Source organism: Zosterops lateralis (genome assembly GCF_965231275.1).
Source record: "Zosterops lateralis genome assembly, chromosome: 15".
NCBI classification, from domain to species: Eukaryota; Metazoa; Chordata; class Aves; order Passeriformes; family Zosteropidae; genus Zosterops; species Zosterops lateralis.
The window spans coordinates 1,028,858-1,043,976 of record NC_139775.1 but is presented as its reverse complement, the minus strand read 5'-3'; the positions used below and the strand labels follow the sequence as shown (position 1 = coordinate 1,043,976).

Sequence of the window (15,119 nt, the reverse complement as noted above, 5' to 3'; positions counted from 1 at the left end):
TGACTCAGAAGACTGCTATGCAAAGCTTCCAGCAGCTCTCCCCAAGGAAGTGAGGAGGCAATCGGAGAGAAGAAAAGGGCAGAGCAGTGGCTGTTAAAGGAAATAGTGTGTACATTCAAGAGAGTGCCAGGAAGAGGAAAATGACAAAAGGGTTCTGCCCTTTGAGGCATTCCAGCCTGCCCCCACTCACCGTCAGTGCCAGCATGACCTCTCTGTAATTTTTGTTTCCATTCAGCCTCTTCTTCAGCGCTCGAATGGCATCCTTGGGCCTGAAGGAGAAACACACAATTTTAACAGACAGCTCAGACAGGCTTTTCACATCCCATAAACTGTGGGAAAATGAATCCTTTGCCATTTCCAGCTGGACATAAGCATGTGGGTTAACTTCAGATCATCTGAGTACAACCAAACCAGGGTCATGGAGAAATATGTGAGGAGACAAGGTATCACAGAAAGCAAGACTGGAGGAATGCCCCAAGTCTCCAAAAATCCAGGCTGTTGATTAGGCAGGAAAGACTGACCACTGAGCCACTCTGACAAGCCCAGGGAATAAGAGAAGTGATCAGTTCTCCTGAAGACTGCAAGCAGCAAAGCTTTCTGGGGCTGAAGGAGGTGTGTCAGAAAAGCTGTCTACACAAATAGCTGAAATTAAAGGTATTGCAAAGAGATATATCTGCTGAAAAACAAAGGTGGCACCCTCTCCAAGAAATTTTTCATGCCAGCCCTCCCAAGTAGAGACTGGCCACAGAAAGTATCACAGAATGATCTGGGCTGGAAAGGCCCTCTTAGATCATTGAGTCCAACCAATAACTCAGCACTAAGCCCACCTCTATATTACATCCCAAAATGTCACATCCACGATTTTTTTGAAAGCTTCCAGGAATGGTGATTCCATCACTTCCCTGGGCAGCCTGACCCAGTGCCTGACCACCCTTTCACTGAAGAATTTTTTTCTAGTATGTCATCTAAATAATTTGCTCTGCTGGCACAATTGAGGCCATTTCCTCTTGTCCTGAATCCTACAGGTACTGCATCACACAGTATTTTCTGAGAGCAGGAGAGGTCTAAGGAGCAGGAAAACCAAGCAACTGATCTACAAATTATATTCAAACCATGAGCATCTGCCCCCAGCCTCACTGCATCTCCTCACACGCTGTGTACAGCTGGAGGAAGATTTGTGTTCAGGGACCTTTCCAAGTCTGCTGAAATAGCACATACCCTTCTTCTGTCTCGTTGATAATGTCACAGATCTCCATGTTAAGTGTCCAGTCTTCACTCTGCAAAGAGCCATCTGTGGCCTTTTCTGTAAAGTAAAGAAAAATAAATCTTTTCACATCTTCCTGATTAGGTCTATACCTCAATCCATCTTCAGTTACTCTGAGCTGAAACTATTCAGCAACAGACAGAAAAAAACAAATCCCTGCTGACAGTAAACAATGTCAATCCTTCCATCCTGGTTTTAGGGATCAGCATAGAGGTTTCCAGACAGAATCAATTATCCCTTCAGCCCACATAGATAGGCTGTTCTTCAAAGACTCCTGAATTCCTGGGAGAGTAGGAAAATGTCAGCTAATTCCAATTTAAACTCTTCAGATTTGCTGGCAAGTTATGAGCTAGGAAAATATCCCCCCAAACCAACATGACCTCCTCCCTGTTTCAGCAGATAATACCTCTACATGAATCGAGGGAGAAAAAATAGCAACCTGGAGACAGAATTCAAGGAATTTCAGCACGAAAAGACCCACCAGCACGTAAAAACATTTAGCACATAACACTTGAGGTCATGATATCATGACATCTGTCCCATGCTATGTCTCTCTCCATGCTGTGGCTCTGTACACACCTCCCAAACTCTGCCTTCCTCCCAAATCTTCCCTCACTATTTGTGTGGCAGGTTAAGTCACTCTGGCATCACTCAATTCCCAGGGAAGGATGACCTATAGCACTGTGACAGTGGCAGATGCCAACTGTTGGCATTTTGATTTATAAACATCCGCAAGAGTAGCATAACCGTAACTTGTAGTAATCAGTTGACAAGAACTATTTCCTCCTTGGGATTTCCTCCTAAATCAATACAGCTCTGTCTAGCAGTGCCTGGAACATCCCTGGAATTTTTCACACTCCTCACTTGCAGCATTTTAAATCCTATCTGCTACCCACAGTCAGGAATGATGTCAAGTTGAACATAAAGCCTCTCACTAGAAAGATCTAAAAAGGGGACCTTCGAGCCAAGCATGGTCTTCTCTAAATTAGTCTGGATTTTTCTACAGATCCCTGGCATCCAGTGCTGGAAGGCAAAGAGGGTAAGCAAGCCCACCTTAAAACGTTTCAAAGCAGAAACAAAACCACAGGTACCATCTTCTCCAACTAGCCTTCTGTCTACATCTAAGCCAAATTCTGTCCCCCGGAACAAGGCAGATTTTGTTTGGAAAGACCAGGCCCCAAGGACTTCACACATCTCTTTTTGTTTACCAACACTGTTTTTTTCCTATTAATATTTCCATCACTGTGACTGAGGATACAGATGTCCACAGGCCATAATTATGGGACATTATTTGGAGAAAGACTGTACCTGGGTAGTTCAAGTTTCAGTGACTTGTCTACACCAAAATCGTGGTTAAAGCAGCTCCACCAAGGACAGCAATGACAGAAGTTTGAGACAAACCAGACAAACCCCAGAAGAGAGAGCTGAACAGAAGGGAAAGGACACCACAGAAAAGGAGATTATGGAACAGGAAAACATTTGTTACAGACCTCACTTCTCATTCTGAGAAGCAGCACTGCAAGGTACCCATCAGGGAGGGAACTGAGGCTGAAAATCTCCCAGCTGGATCTTTTTCAGCTGTCATCACCTCATGGTAAAGTTCACTCTGGTCATTGAAAATTCTTTATAATTGAGAGATGCACAGCTTCCATAATGTCCAATAAATACTGGACAGGTTACTGAGTATTTTTAGTTTACTGCATTTACAGTGCAGTCAGAGCTGCTTAATGTTTTCTAGGATACAGGAATTTATATTTGTGCGAAGCTACTTGTAAGAATCACTTCTATTCGTTGTTTCTTGTTCTAACGGTCTGGGTAAGGTTTTATTGCTAAAGAATGTGATCTGCTTTCACCTCCACATAGTCCTTATCACTTAGGAAAACATTTTATTCAACATTAGAAAAAAACCCTTAACATTCAGAGATATATATTTTAAAAATCACTACATCTGATCTGCTAGAAAAGGTGATCCTCAGAGCAGCAAAGTATTTACAAGCCAAATGCTCCAAAATAAGAGATTATGCTTTAAATAGAGAGTATTCCTGAAGCTGGGCACATGATTTGTTTCCTTAATCTTAAATTATATTAATGAATTTGTGTGTTCTTGACAGCATTTGGCATCAGACAGCAACTTAGCAATGTTCAGACTCTCTGGTCTGCTATAATCACATTTTATATATGATTTTGGAAAATGCTGATCCTGCACAAAGTTGTGCTGGCAGCCAATTCACTTGCTGGTCTTGTAAAACCCATGGAGTTAAGATTTATTTTGACAAAATGTGGATATGGCAGCACTTCACAGGTAAAAACTGATATTTTGGAGATGGCAGAGTGAAGAGTTGCTGCTGCAGCACTGTACAGAGGTTAGCACTGGAATGCTCATCACCTGTGGTCCCTGATAACCTTAGTTGTATTCCCTTTCTGAATACTCCAGGGAAAATAAAATCCCCTTTCTCCCAAAAAACTTGGTTACTACCTTTTTATTTTTTCTGCATACACAGCTGAGACTGTGTGGGTTTAAGACATAACAGTTGCCTTCTTGAGAATTAGTTCTTTTTCCCTTGGGTAATTTTTAATTCAAGTAAGAGTCAGAAGCTAATTTTGGCCTCTTCTTCAACAACAGAGAGCACACGAACACTTGTCATCTGGAGTTGTGTGTCCTTTGTAGGGTGTGTGACCCAGATTTGCTGCTGCAGTGCTCTCTCAGCTGTACAAAGGAGTTCACTGGCTGCAGAGAAGGTTTGGGTGGGATTTGCCTGAAGAGCAGTATTGCGCTGCAATGAACTGAAAGCCTGCAGAGCTCTTCTAGAACCAAAACACAAAAGGTTGTAGTTCTGGATTTCTAGTGAAACAGCTCTGCCTGCACTCAGCTCTAAGAGAATCCCTACCCAACAGCCAAAATGCAGTAAACTAAAAATCCTCAATAACCTGTCCAGTATTTCATGGATATTTTGGAAGGCTCCTCCTCAAATAGCACCCAGATAGGACTGACAAGATTAAACAGATTTTGGCAACTATCACAGAACAGCAAAGGAATGGCACACAAATCATGCAAATTCCCTTTGAGAGAGTAATCATTTCCTCCTCCATGCTCGTTATAAGGTATCAAAATGGCACCAGTTCATTCACACCCAGACTCTGGAATGGGACCAAAGGATTCCAGGATGCAGTAAGAAATGTTAAGAAGTAAGGTGATGAGGAGGAGTTCGCCCTGAACTGAAGAGTTTATGGTTTAGTTTAATTGCATCGCAGAAGAGCTGGCAGCTCCCAGCCTGGTGCCAAGGGCTCCTTGCACAGCTCCTGACTTGGGAGCAGCTCCGAGCGCTGGGAGAGTGCCGGGTTTGTGTCTCACACAGAGATACGACAGCACCAGTGAGATTATCAGAAAGTCTCTCTCTGGAACAAGATGCTATCAGTTCCCACCACGTGTCCCAAATTAAAGCATAAATGTTCTGATGGGAAGAAAGACAATTTGGCACTCCACGCCTGACACACAGCAGACCTTGGGTACTGCGTATGCACACACAGCATCGGCTTATCTGTAGTCTGTAAGGAAAAGGAGAAAAAATTGTGCTGTTTTTTTCATTCACACCTGCCCTCCAAGATGCAACTCTTGTGGCCGCATTTCCACGCTCTGCCAAATGGCAATATCAGCATTTCCCTGCTGACACTGAAATCCTGTATAATTTACAGCACACAGAGGGTTCAGCAGTGTAAAGTTCCCAGTACAAACAGTCTCAGTGCACACACCCCCAGCCAAGGCTCTGCCCAAACAACCTGCTCCAACCTGAGATATCACCACAAGGAAATCAGGTCAGAAATTCCTGTACAATCACCATGTAACAAACAGGTTGGGCAGGGCAGGAATTCACGTCAAAATGCAGGAAGAAAACAGAAGAACTTTTATCACCCATCCGGGAACCAGGTCAAAAGCGACCTCACAGAGAAACACCAACACTGGTTGTCCTCAAGAAGATCCTCCCTGTTGTCTTCAATCCATACTACTGTTTCCGTGTGCATGTTTGTACAGCTGAGACTGGAATTCTGACTGCTGGAAGCACTGAGAGCAGCTATTCCAGCCTGAATGATGACAACATCAGGGTAAAAATCTCTCCAAAAGTCCATCTATAAGTACCAATAAGTCTTTATGGTGTGTAGAATGGTCTTGAGAGAAAAGGCAAAAGGGAATGTTAAATGTGGCACTTGCTAGAAATAACATTAAATGGAAACAGCACAACTGCTGTTTTCTGTTTGAGTATCAGCATCTCATGAATGAACAGATCCTTGTGTTCAGAGAACTCACAGTTTTCTCTCTTGGGTCTTCTCCAGATGTTGCTTCAGAGACTCTCAATTCATGCATTTGGGACAAATCACACATAAAATCACCTTCTATTTATGCATGAAACATGCATACCAGTGCATCATGTTATAGAGATCCAAAACCAAGAAAGTTCCAAGTCTAAAGTTCTCCTCTTGCCTCCAACAGTGTTTGGTGTTCAAACAGCATAAAACATCTTGGGGTTTGTGGTTGTTTTTTCTTTTTTGCTCACAAGTTCATAAGATTGCATATCTTAGATCTCTGTCTTGTCCCTTAACACTCCACCTGCCTACCAGCTGTGCTCCACCACTGAAATTAGAGAATCAAACAGTCAGATATGTTATGTTTCACTCTGCATAACAAGGATCAGAGGGAGCCACAGTATCAGGACCATCCTGCTGGTCCCCTTTCCTTCAATGCAGTGTTGCTCTCTCAGAAGTGAGGGGCATCAGCAGAGGGTAAAGGCAAAATGCTCTTACAGACTGGGCTTTCAGGAAAATAGCAAGTTTTGCAAGGCAATGCAAACCCGACAAGATTGCTCAAATGAACTAGACAATGAGACCTCTGAGCTGTAGCCTATAGAACTGTTTTACACTTTAAAGCACCATTACATTTTGTGACTGCAGTTGTCTCTCTTGGATTCAATAACTCATCAATGACCCCCAGAGCACCATCAATAAGATTCAGGGAAAGACCATACAGAGGCCATGGAAACATATTTCAGCTGTCCAAGCAAAATTAAGATAAGACCGAAGACCCCCAGCACTCACAAAGCTGCTGAGTTCAAGGCATCTCACTTGGGAGACAGACACACTCCAATAACACACTTGGATACTCCTGAACCCAACAGTCTATTCTTGTTTCTCTGTATTTGCTTTTAAAAGGACAGTCACGGCCACTTAGACATTATGGTAACCAACAGGAGGATTGTTCCTTTTTATCAAAACACTCCTATTAAAATATAAATGTGACTCATTCAAAATTCAAGATCAAAACTCAGCTCTGGAGTGACTTACTCATAAAACCCTGCCAGCCTCTTTGTTAGAGCACACAGCTCCAAGAGCATTTTTCAATTAGCCACCTCACTGCTCCAAGTCCTTTTTCTACATTCCTTATTTCACACTGCTCTGAAAATGCTGAGCTTCACACTTCCAAGGAAAAAGGCAGTCAGCTAGAACAAACGGGCTCAATCTGAACAGCAAAGCACTACAGAAAACGTGATTGGGGTTGGACTGCTGCAGCACCGGCCATCCACTTGTCATGACCACTGTGATTTTTCACTTGGTTTTTAGCTATGCTCACACTGAAACTCTTTGGGATCAAGGCATTTATCCTTCATCCATTGTTTTGCCAAAGTTTCTGGTGCTGAGTAAATGAATAGTTGGTAATGGCTGCAGAGTCTGTGTTAAAATAAGACAGCGAGACACTGTGGACATGCACACGTGCAATCCTAATGAGTATTTAGCTCGAGTGCTGTTGGAAGGCACAGCAGTAAACTGGAAACTGTCATTTTCTCCAATTAACTTTCAGGTTTTCTTCTTTTTGAAGGTGCCACCCAAATGCCAAACTTCCTCCAACCTGCTTTCCAGATCACACATACCTGCAATCATGAATATATAGTATGTAATTACTGTGGCTTTTCAAGGACCTCATGGTACTCACAGTCATGTTACAACATTCTTGTGATTTAGATATGCTGCAGAAAAAACATCACCCACCATCTCCCACAAATTCAGCCTCTCAGGTGCAGGAAACTCCAGGTGATTAACTGAGCATAGCTGCACTGCAGTTTCAGAAGCAGAGCAAGGTGAATAGATTAATATATATTAAACAAATATTAACAGCTGTACAACAAAGAAAACTTTTTCTTTCATACTCAGATCAGAGCTTCACCTGAACAAAAAGAAAACCAAACCAGAAAGCTTTATAATAGTATCAGAGCATGCAAGAGAGCATATTAGCATGGCCCACTTAGTTTATCTCATCTCAAAGGTCTTGATACATTTGCAGGGTGTAAAACCAGCCAGACCTTCCCATCTGCAATTGTATTGCACAAAAAAGGCCTGGCAGGTGAACCTGATCCAGGCAGCTTCTGTACTCAGATGTCTCTCATCTCAGACATAAATGGTAGGTTAGTCACAGTCCTTAAAAGCATTTGGAAGCTGGATCCCAAGCAGAACGGTGTGTTTCTATACAATAAAGACTTTTGTTATGAATCTTCTCCCTGAAGTTCCCCGATCAGCAGAAATTGTTGCTGCTGACAGCAAACTCCACTGAATGACATGTGTATGTGAGTTGCTCTCTTCCAAAACAGATGGCAGAGAGACACTACTGCTTCTTTAAAACACAGTGAAATCCATCTGACTTCTCCATTCCACACAGCTTTAGAAACAAAGCACAGAAAAACACCTTCCTCCCATGCCCTGACACTCATCAGAGCTCACATGTTGACCCATGAACTGTAAATAGCCGTCCTTCAGAGAGAGGTCATACATGAGCAGCTCCCAGCTCATCAAGCCATTTGCATGATTCAGAGGCACTTTTCCCCAAAATTCAGCATTCACTGCACGTTTCCTCATCTCTTTTAGCAGTGACCTTGGCTAGATTCCCACCTCGCTGCCAACCCACGATTTTCAGATGATGGTGCTGCTTTAGGATTGACAAACAGGGACCTGCTCACGTCAGGAATCGATACGCCCAAGCCTTCAATCAGAAATGTCAGAGCTGTTTTAAAATCTGCACCCTGTATTAATGGATTTAAATGGATATGTTTGATTTACAGTTGGGGAGCAAGAAATCAATGATCCTTTATGACATGTCACACCTTGTGACAGTGTCCCCTTGTCCTGCTGTGTCGGGAGGATGATGACTTGCCACTTCACAGACAGCTGTGATCTATTAGGCAACACTTCCAGTAGTTTAATATCATCCCACTCTGAGTGTCCATCTTTCTTCTCTGGATGAGAGGCATGAAAGCATAAATTAAAACCTCCTGGGTGATGAAATTGTCTCCTTCAGATTTGCCTTTTCTAAATTTAACTGTGACTGCTGCGACGTGTCCATATGTGTGGAGAATTTATCAGCACGGTGTTGTTTAAACAGGTCAATGCATCAGGATGGGTACCCAAATCTCCTCCTCCTTTGAACACGGTCCAGCAGCCAGTGTTTTGTAACAAAATCATCAACATTTAGTCTTTTCCACAGCCAGAACTCAGACTGTAGCCAACCACTTGCCAAAGAAGTTTTCATCCTGTTTTAGTTTCTCCATAGAATTTGGATGATTGGAAGGGGCTACCTCATTCCTTAGCTTGGGCTACCAGTTCCTTAACTGAGAATCTCAGGTATTAATGCACTGACATACTGGATGAGTAACATCTGTTGATTAACACTAGAAATACCAAATTTCTTAACAGTTTTGGCCCTCCAAAAAACAAACAAAAAGCTAAAAAAAATCATCATTTTTCAAACACCCATTAGTAGCTGAGAATTACTCACACAGACAACCCCAATAATCCAAAGCCAATAATTGCATTAATTTTTCCTAATGCCAAAAAAACCCAACTGCTAAAAAAAGAGCATACTCCATTCATTTCATCAGCCTTAACTTATGAATCTCATTGAAAGGGACAACTGAAAGTAGGGAAAGCAGGCAGAGAGACATCACAATTCCATATCCCAGCAGCACAACACGCTATAATCACCATCAAGAGTAAGGAGGTGTCCTGATCTGTGACTGTCTTCCCCATTCAGGACTGCAACCGCATCCAGTAATTACAGGTGAGCCCAAAAAAAAGACTTTATGAAAAGTTACGGATGATCAGTGTGTCAGTGAGCTATATTTGAAATCTATCTCCTCTTGATGGCCAATTTTGTACTACATGAGTAAAGCAAGTTCTAATAACTCACTTGGGACTTCACTCCAGTACTTACAAGCTACGTGCTTTTCATATTCATAAAACAAAACTAATTGCCTTTCATGGATGAAATGTTCTAAGAATTTTTAATCCACGTCAGCTGCAAATTCTAAAAATCTATCCCCATATATTTCAAACTCCCCCTCCCACCTGCTCACTTGTAACATGTTTGCTGCAAACAAACTAGGAGGCAGAAAGAATCATCACGCTCCTACATTAGAATTATTTGTATTATTTATTACAGGTTACTCCTAAAATCAGTTGCCCACATTCTCACATGCTTAAAATAAACTAAAAATACTACTGAGTGAGGGGAAAAAACAGGCAAAATCTCCCATTTCTACAAGGAGGTTGTTACAAGAACAGGTTCACCCCTTTGCGTGGTACAGGGGGATTCTTAAGCAAGTGTTCACACGTGATAATTAAAATGTGTTACAAATGAAATGCAACAACTCTTGCAGTAACTATTCCATGTGCATGTTCCCACCCCCTCCTCTTCTACAACTATGAAGGTGAGAGCTGTGTCCTCTGGAAAACCACAATTATCCCACACGTAAGAGTGAACTAGACAGAGGAGTCTGCCGCTTTTGAGGGTTGATGGGTCATGTTTTCCAGTGTGAAGGCTTCAGTTTGCATTTTCATTTTTTTTTTTTCCTAGCACTGCTCTACAGGACGACACCAGGCCTGTGCAAGAGGCAGCAAGCCCCAACCCCATCCCAATTCTCCAAAATCTCCACAGCTTGAGGATTGGCATCTGGAATACACTAAGTATTCACCATGGGAGGAGGCTCCTCTTCCAGGAGGTGACAAGAATTATTTTTACCAATGCTGTGGTCACTGAAAGGCTCCACTGCCAGCTGCCCATTCCAAGAAGCCAGGCTTGCTATGCCTGCAGAAGCTTAGCAGATAAATACTTCCAAGCAATCTCCTCAGGAAACCCGAGTGCAAATCAGGCAACAGCAATAACAAGATCCATGTGTGCAATCCCATCTTGGGGGCTGAGAAATGTGGATTTCTTGGTCTCTAATAACCCTACTAAAAATTCTGTTCCATTTTTACAGCCCTGTTTCTCATGTGCCACTGCTGTAGATAAGCCTGAAAAAGACTGATAAATAGAAAATGTAAATACCAGAAGTTTAGGTCAAGTATGCAAATGCCTATTTCAGAGACTGTCGTTTTAATTTTCCCTTAAGTCCCCATCCACCAACTTGTGTTATCGAGGCACACGACTTTGTAAATTCTTCAGGTCAGGAGCTGTCCCAATCCATTTCATGTTCCGCTGCAATTGCCTCTATTACATCATACCATTAGTGTAGCAAAATTAATAAAAATGTAAATGTATCAGGGGACTGCAGCATAATTTTGGAGAATAACTCTGCTGGTTTAACTGTCTTGGACAGTTAAAATCCTAACTAGAACACAGATTTTGAGCAAGGCTTACAAACAGTTTGGCTTACTTAACACGTGCAGCAGGGAGGCAAACCCCAGCAAATGAAATAGTTGATCTGGTGCAGAGTATGGATGGGAGGGTAACTTTCCCAGTGTGAACACATGCAATCTTTTGGAATCTGCAGAGAACCAGCTCCTCCTGCTCGGGAAAGCCGTGAGGACGAGCAGCCTGCCCTGTCCACTGTGCCCAGCCCGACGACGGAGCTTCACCAGCTCCAGCCACAGTCAGCCTCTCCTGGCCATTCCCTCCTGTTTCTGGGCGAATCACGACTTTCTCCACTTCCTTTGGGTTTGATGTTCATGCACACTGTGCACGTCCTTCCCCTGAGCCCAGCAGCAGCTCCCTAAGCAACCAACAACTGCGTAATGCTGCCTTTAATGAAATGGAGCCTTTAGAGGTGCAAAGGCTGAGCAAGGCTGCACTGCTCCAGCTCACTCCTGGTGATCACCACAGCCAGGAGACGATTCTGCCTCCAAACTGAGCTTTGCTTTAAGGAATGCTACATGTGAAATACCTCATTACCCACAGCAAGACTCCAGGCCAATACCCATTAAGGAACCTGGTAGAAAAAAAATGGGTTTTTCTACTCACTGGCTATGCCAAGTCATTGGCACGGATAGGGATTTAAAAGGCAGTTTTAATTATAGTAGGTAAAACCCACAGATGATCAAGCGGCAGTGTCAGAAAACCATCAGAACTGAACACTGACCCATTTGGGTTGTTTGCTGAACTTTAATCACTTTCCAAGTCTGACAGCTGCTCAAACTTAATTGCTCATTACACTTGTAAATAAAAACTGATCTCACTCTCTGATTAGCCATCTTATAGTTGCCATAACAACTTCTTGTCTAATAAATGATTTCAGATTTACCATTATTTGTACTAGCAGAAAATTTCACAAAGGTCTGACTTCGCTCTTTTCAGCAAAATACCCTTCTAATTAAAACCATCGAAAATCAGTAGAGAAAGGGCAGCTCAAAGATAATGAAAAAAACAAGCTATTTACTACAACAGCTTAAATGTGAGCTCAGGATAACACAAACCCAAATACATGCTGCATCCAGCCCAACCTCTACATCCCACTATCAATCATCTTATTATCATGCCTATATCCCATAACAACTGCTCAGGAAAATATCAGACAGAACTCAGGAAATAATTTGGGTCACAGTGTGGAGACGGATTTCAAGATTCACTCCAGGTGAAATATTCCAATATAATTTGCGTATTTTCTCTCCTAATCCTTAAATTAAGAACCAATTAACTGGTGAAATTCCTTAACACTCTTTTAACTGATCAGAGAGCTTTTTGGTGAAAACTGAGGAGTTAAGATCCTCAACAACTTATATAAAAGAGGGGAAAGTGTTGAGCCCAACAGATGTCCATTGCTTCGAGGTTTTGGAGGAAAAGCTACAAAATAGTATCTCATCTTTGGATCACTTCAGTCAAAACCTTACTTAGGCAGGATTTCTTGGACAAAACTACTAATTAAAATCTTGCACTTTTTTTTAAATTATCTGCATTTCAGTAAGTATTTGGTTACCAAAGCATAAGTAAAATGCTTCTATTTAATATACAGAAGTATTTATTAGTCTCAGAAGACAATGCTATGAAATATCTCTCACCTATAGGCCCAGAATATCATAAAACTTTCCAAAATTTGCTGGCAAAGCTGTTGAGGCTTGCAATTTATTTAATACGCTCAAGGTAGCTTTTTGTGTTTATGGGCAGGGAAAGGCACCTCCTCCCTTCCAAAAGGAAAATAAATGAAGAAAGCTGTAATTGACACAAAATAAATTTTAAAAAAAGAACCCAAACAAGTCAGGAAATACCAGATTTTTTAAAGGGACTTTCTGCATTTATTAAACTGGGCAAAAAACAGGATTTTTTTGTTATTTGGGTCAAACAGGAAATCATTCATATTTCTTGCAGTAAATGTATCCCATGGAAATAAAGAGGATGCAACACATTCAAGTTAACATCTTCAACATTCCTGACCACACTTGGGATGCAACAAAGTCTTTCCTGCCTTAAGAACATGAAACCAATGCTCTGAAAAAATCGTGGTATTCAAACACAGTTTGAACAGCTTACAACACAAATCTGTCCTTTTACTTCGTGTACGTTTTTCTTGATCTGAATTTGAACAAAGAATTTCTTCCCAAGAAGAAATTTAATTTAACCCAGAAGGTTTCCAAGGACCAGCTGAGGAAAAGGCTGCCCTACTCTCAAGGAATAAGCAAGCTACAAGGTAACCAACTTATTCAACAGGTTTCTTCTGAGTATCTCCTCATTTTTAAGTCTCCTGAAGCTCCCTGAGACTACACTGAACTGCCAAATGCTGTGAACCAACAGATACAGGAGCACGGGTAAATAGTCCATACACAGCCATGCCAGGAACTGCTCAAACACAGACAGGGCATGGATTTTTTTTTCACCCCTAATCTTTGATTTTGAAATGAGTTACTGCATTGTGGAGCCCACCTTATAATTCCGGCAGGCAGAGAACAATCGTGGAGTGTATATTTAAATTTAAAGACAGTGCTGCCAATAATAGACTGGCTGGATTTATTTGCATCTCCCCTTCCTAAGCAATGGGAAATGTTACCTATAGCTCGAAGATCTGACTCCCTGGGTTGTATATAAACATGTCCACTTGTAGCAAAGGAGCTGCTCCTAAGGGAAGAGAGACCCAGCTCTAGCAAAGCTTTTAGACTGGTATCTTTTGTGCTGAAGAATCATCAATTTTAAAAGAGCCTTTTGCCACTGACAGTAACTGAAATGATCGGGCAGAACCACCAGCAGAATAACTACACAAATACAGAAGATAAGGTTTATCTATCCTTGGTAGGATTTTTATGCTCAGCAACAAGTTTCTTTTTTACATAGAAAACTAGGATTTCCCCAGGCAGATGCAAAGGAGAAAGAGGAAAACTAGTTCTGGGTAATCTGTGCAGACTCACTGCTGAGTTTCACAGGCTGGGCTTTCACTTCCTCACTTCTCAGGGCTCCCCCAATGTCCTTTCTCCCTGTGCTCTTCAAACATCAATGCTCTTATCACCCACCCATTGTACAGATTTTTAAACCCAAGCATAGAGGATGAAATTACTTTTAGTCAAGTAGGAAGCACCAGATGAGGAAGGAGGTTGCCAGGCCAGGCTCAAAGTGCTCCAGTCCTGCAGGTACCAGGCAGCACCTTCCCATGGAAGGATCATCTCATCACCAAAACTTCTGCAAGAGCTGTTGCTGTCTCTCCACTGACCACTGCCACTGAAAATACCACAAATGCCTTCAACACCTTCAAAAATTGTTAATTAAAAACTCAACATAATTTATGAAATCATAGGAAAAGTCTGCCTATCTTAAAACTGTTCCTCACTAAGGGAAACACAGAGTACTTTTTTGGAGGAAAATTGTTTTGGATGAAATGTTACATCAGTTGGAAGGGTTTGTGGGGATTTTCTGTGGGTTTTAGGCAAGCATATTTTAAACATGCAGTTTAAAAAAATCTGCTGAGTTCATGAACAGAGCAGTAACAAACTGGGAACAAGCTGTCCTCACTCTCACATATAGATGGCTATTAGAAGCATATGGAATATACATTTAAGTGTACCACGCTGAAAGAGATAAAACAGCATTACCCAAAAATACATGTTATAATACCTTCATGAACTACAATCTGCTTTTGTGCCTATAAAATAAATCCAGTCTTAGTAACCCAGTATTAAATGGCATTATACTAATTACCCAGCTTCACACATGTACGTAGTTCCTCCAAGTTGCCAGACTCACGACTCAGTATTTATTTGCTCCTTTAAAGGCAAAGTTATCCATTTCTGTATTTCATGGAGATTTTCCCTACAACATAATCCATTGTCATGAAGTGAAAGCAGATCCAAATAATCTTATAAAACTAAAAGCACTTCATCAGGCTTTTTGCATGACAAGCACAATTCTGAACGAGCAGTGGGGGGCTGGATTTCCAACAACTGACCAGCTACAGGAGCACCCAGAAAAGTACTTCAGCTCTGAGCAGAGAACTTCTTGTACCCTTTTCACTGCAGGCAAAGGCAAAATTCATCTTTTTGATACAGCAAGTAAAGTTACTGCCACCTTGTACGGAGAAAAGCTTCCCTTAGAATTAGGGACAATGCTCCCATGGTTGTGGGTAAA

The 15,119-nt window shown here is 41.8% G+C and overlaps 1 protein-coding gene across 3 annotated transcripts in view; it reads right to left on the bottom strand.

The window, feature by feature from the left end:
• TOM1L2 (target of myb1 like 2 membrane trafficking protein) overlaps window positions 1-15,119 on the bottom strand; it is a 56,724-nt gene that overhangs the window by 36,536 nt on the left and 5,069 nt on the right. For all 3 annotated transcript variants that reach the window (XM_083872523.1, XM_083872521.1, XM_083872522.1), the window contains exons 2-3: window positions 1,219-1,303; window positions 191-269 (exon numbers count right to left, since the gene is read on the bottom strand). In XM_083872523.1, coding sequence (XP_083728649.1) covers window positions 191-269; window positions 1,219-1,303 — 164 coding nt within the window. The remainder of the gene's footprint in view (window positions 1-190; window positions 270-1,218; window positions 1,304-15,119) is intronic.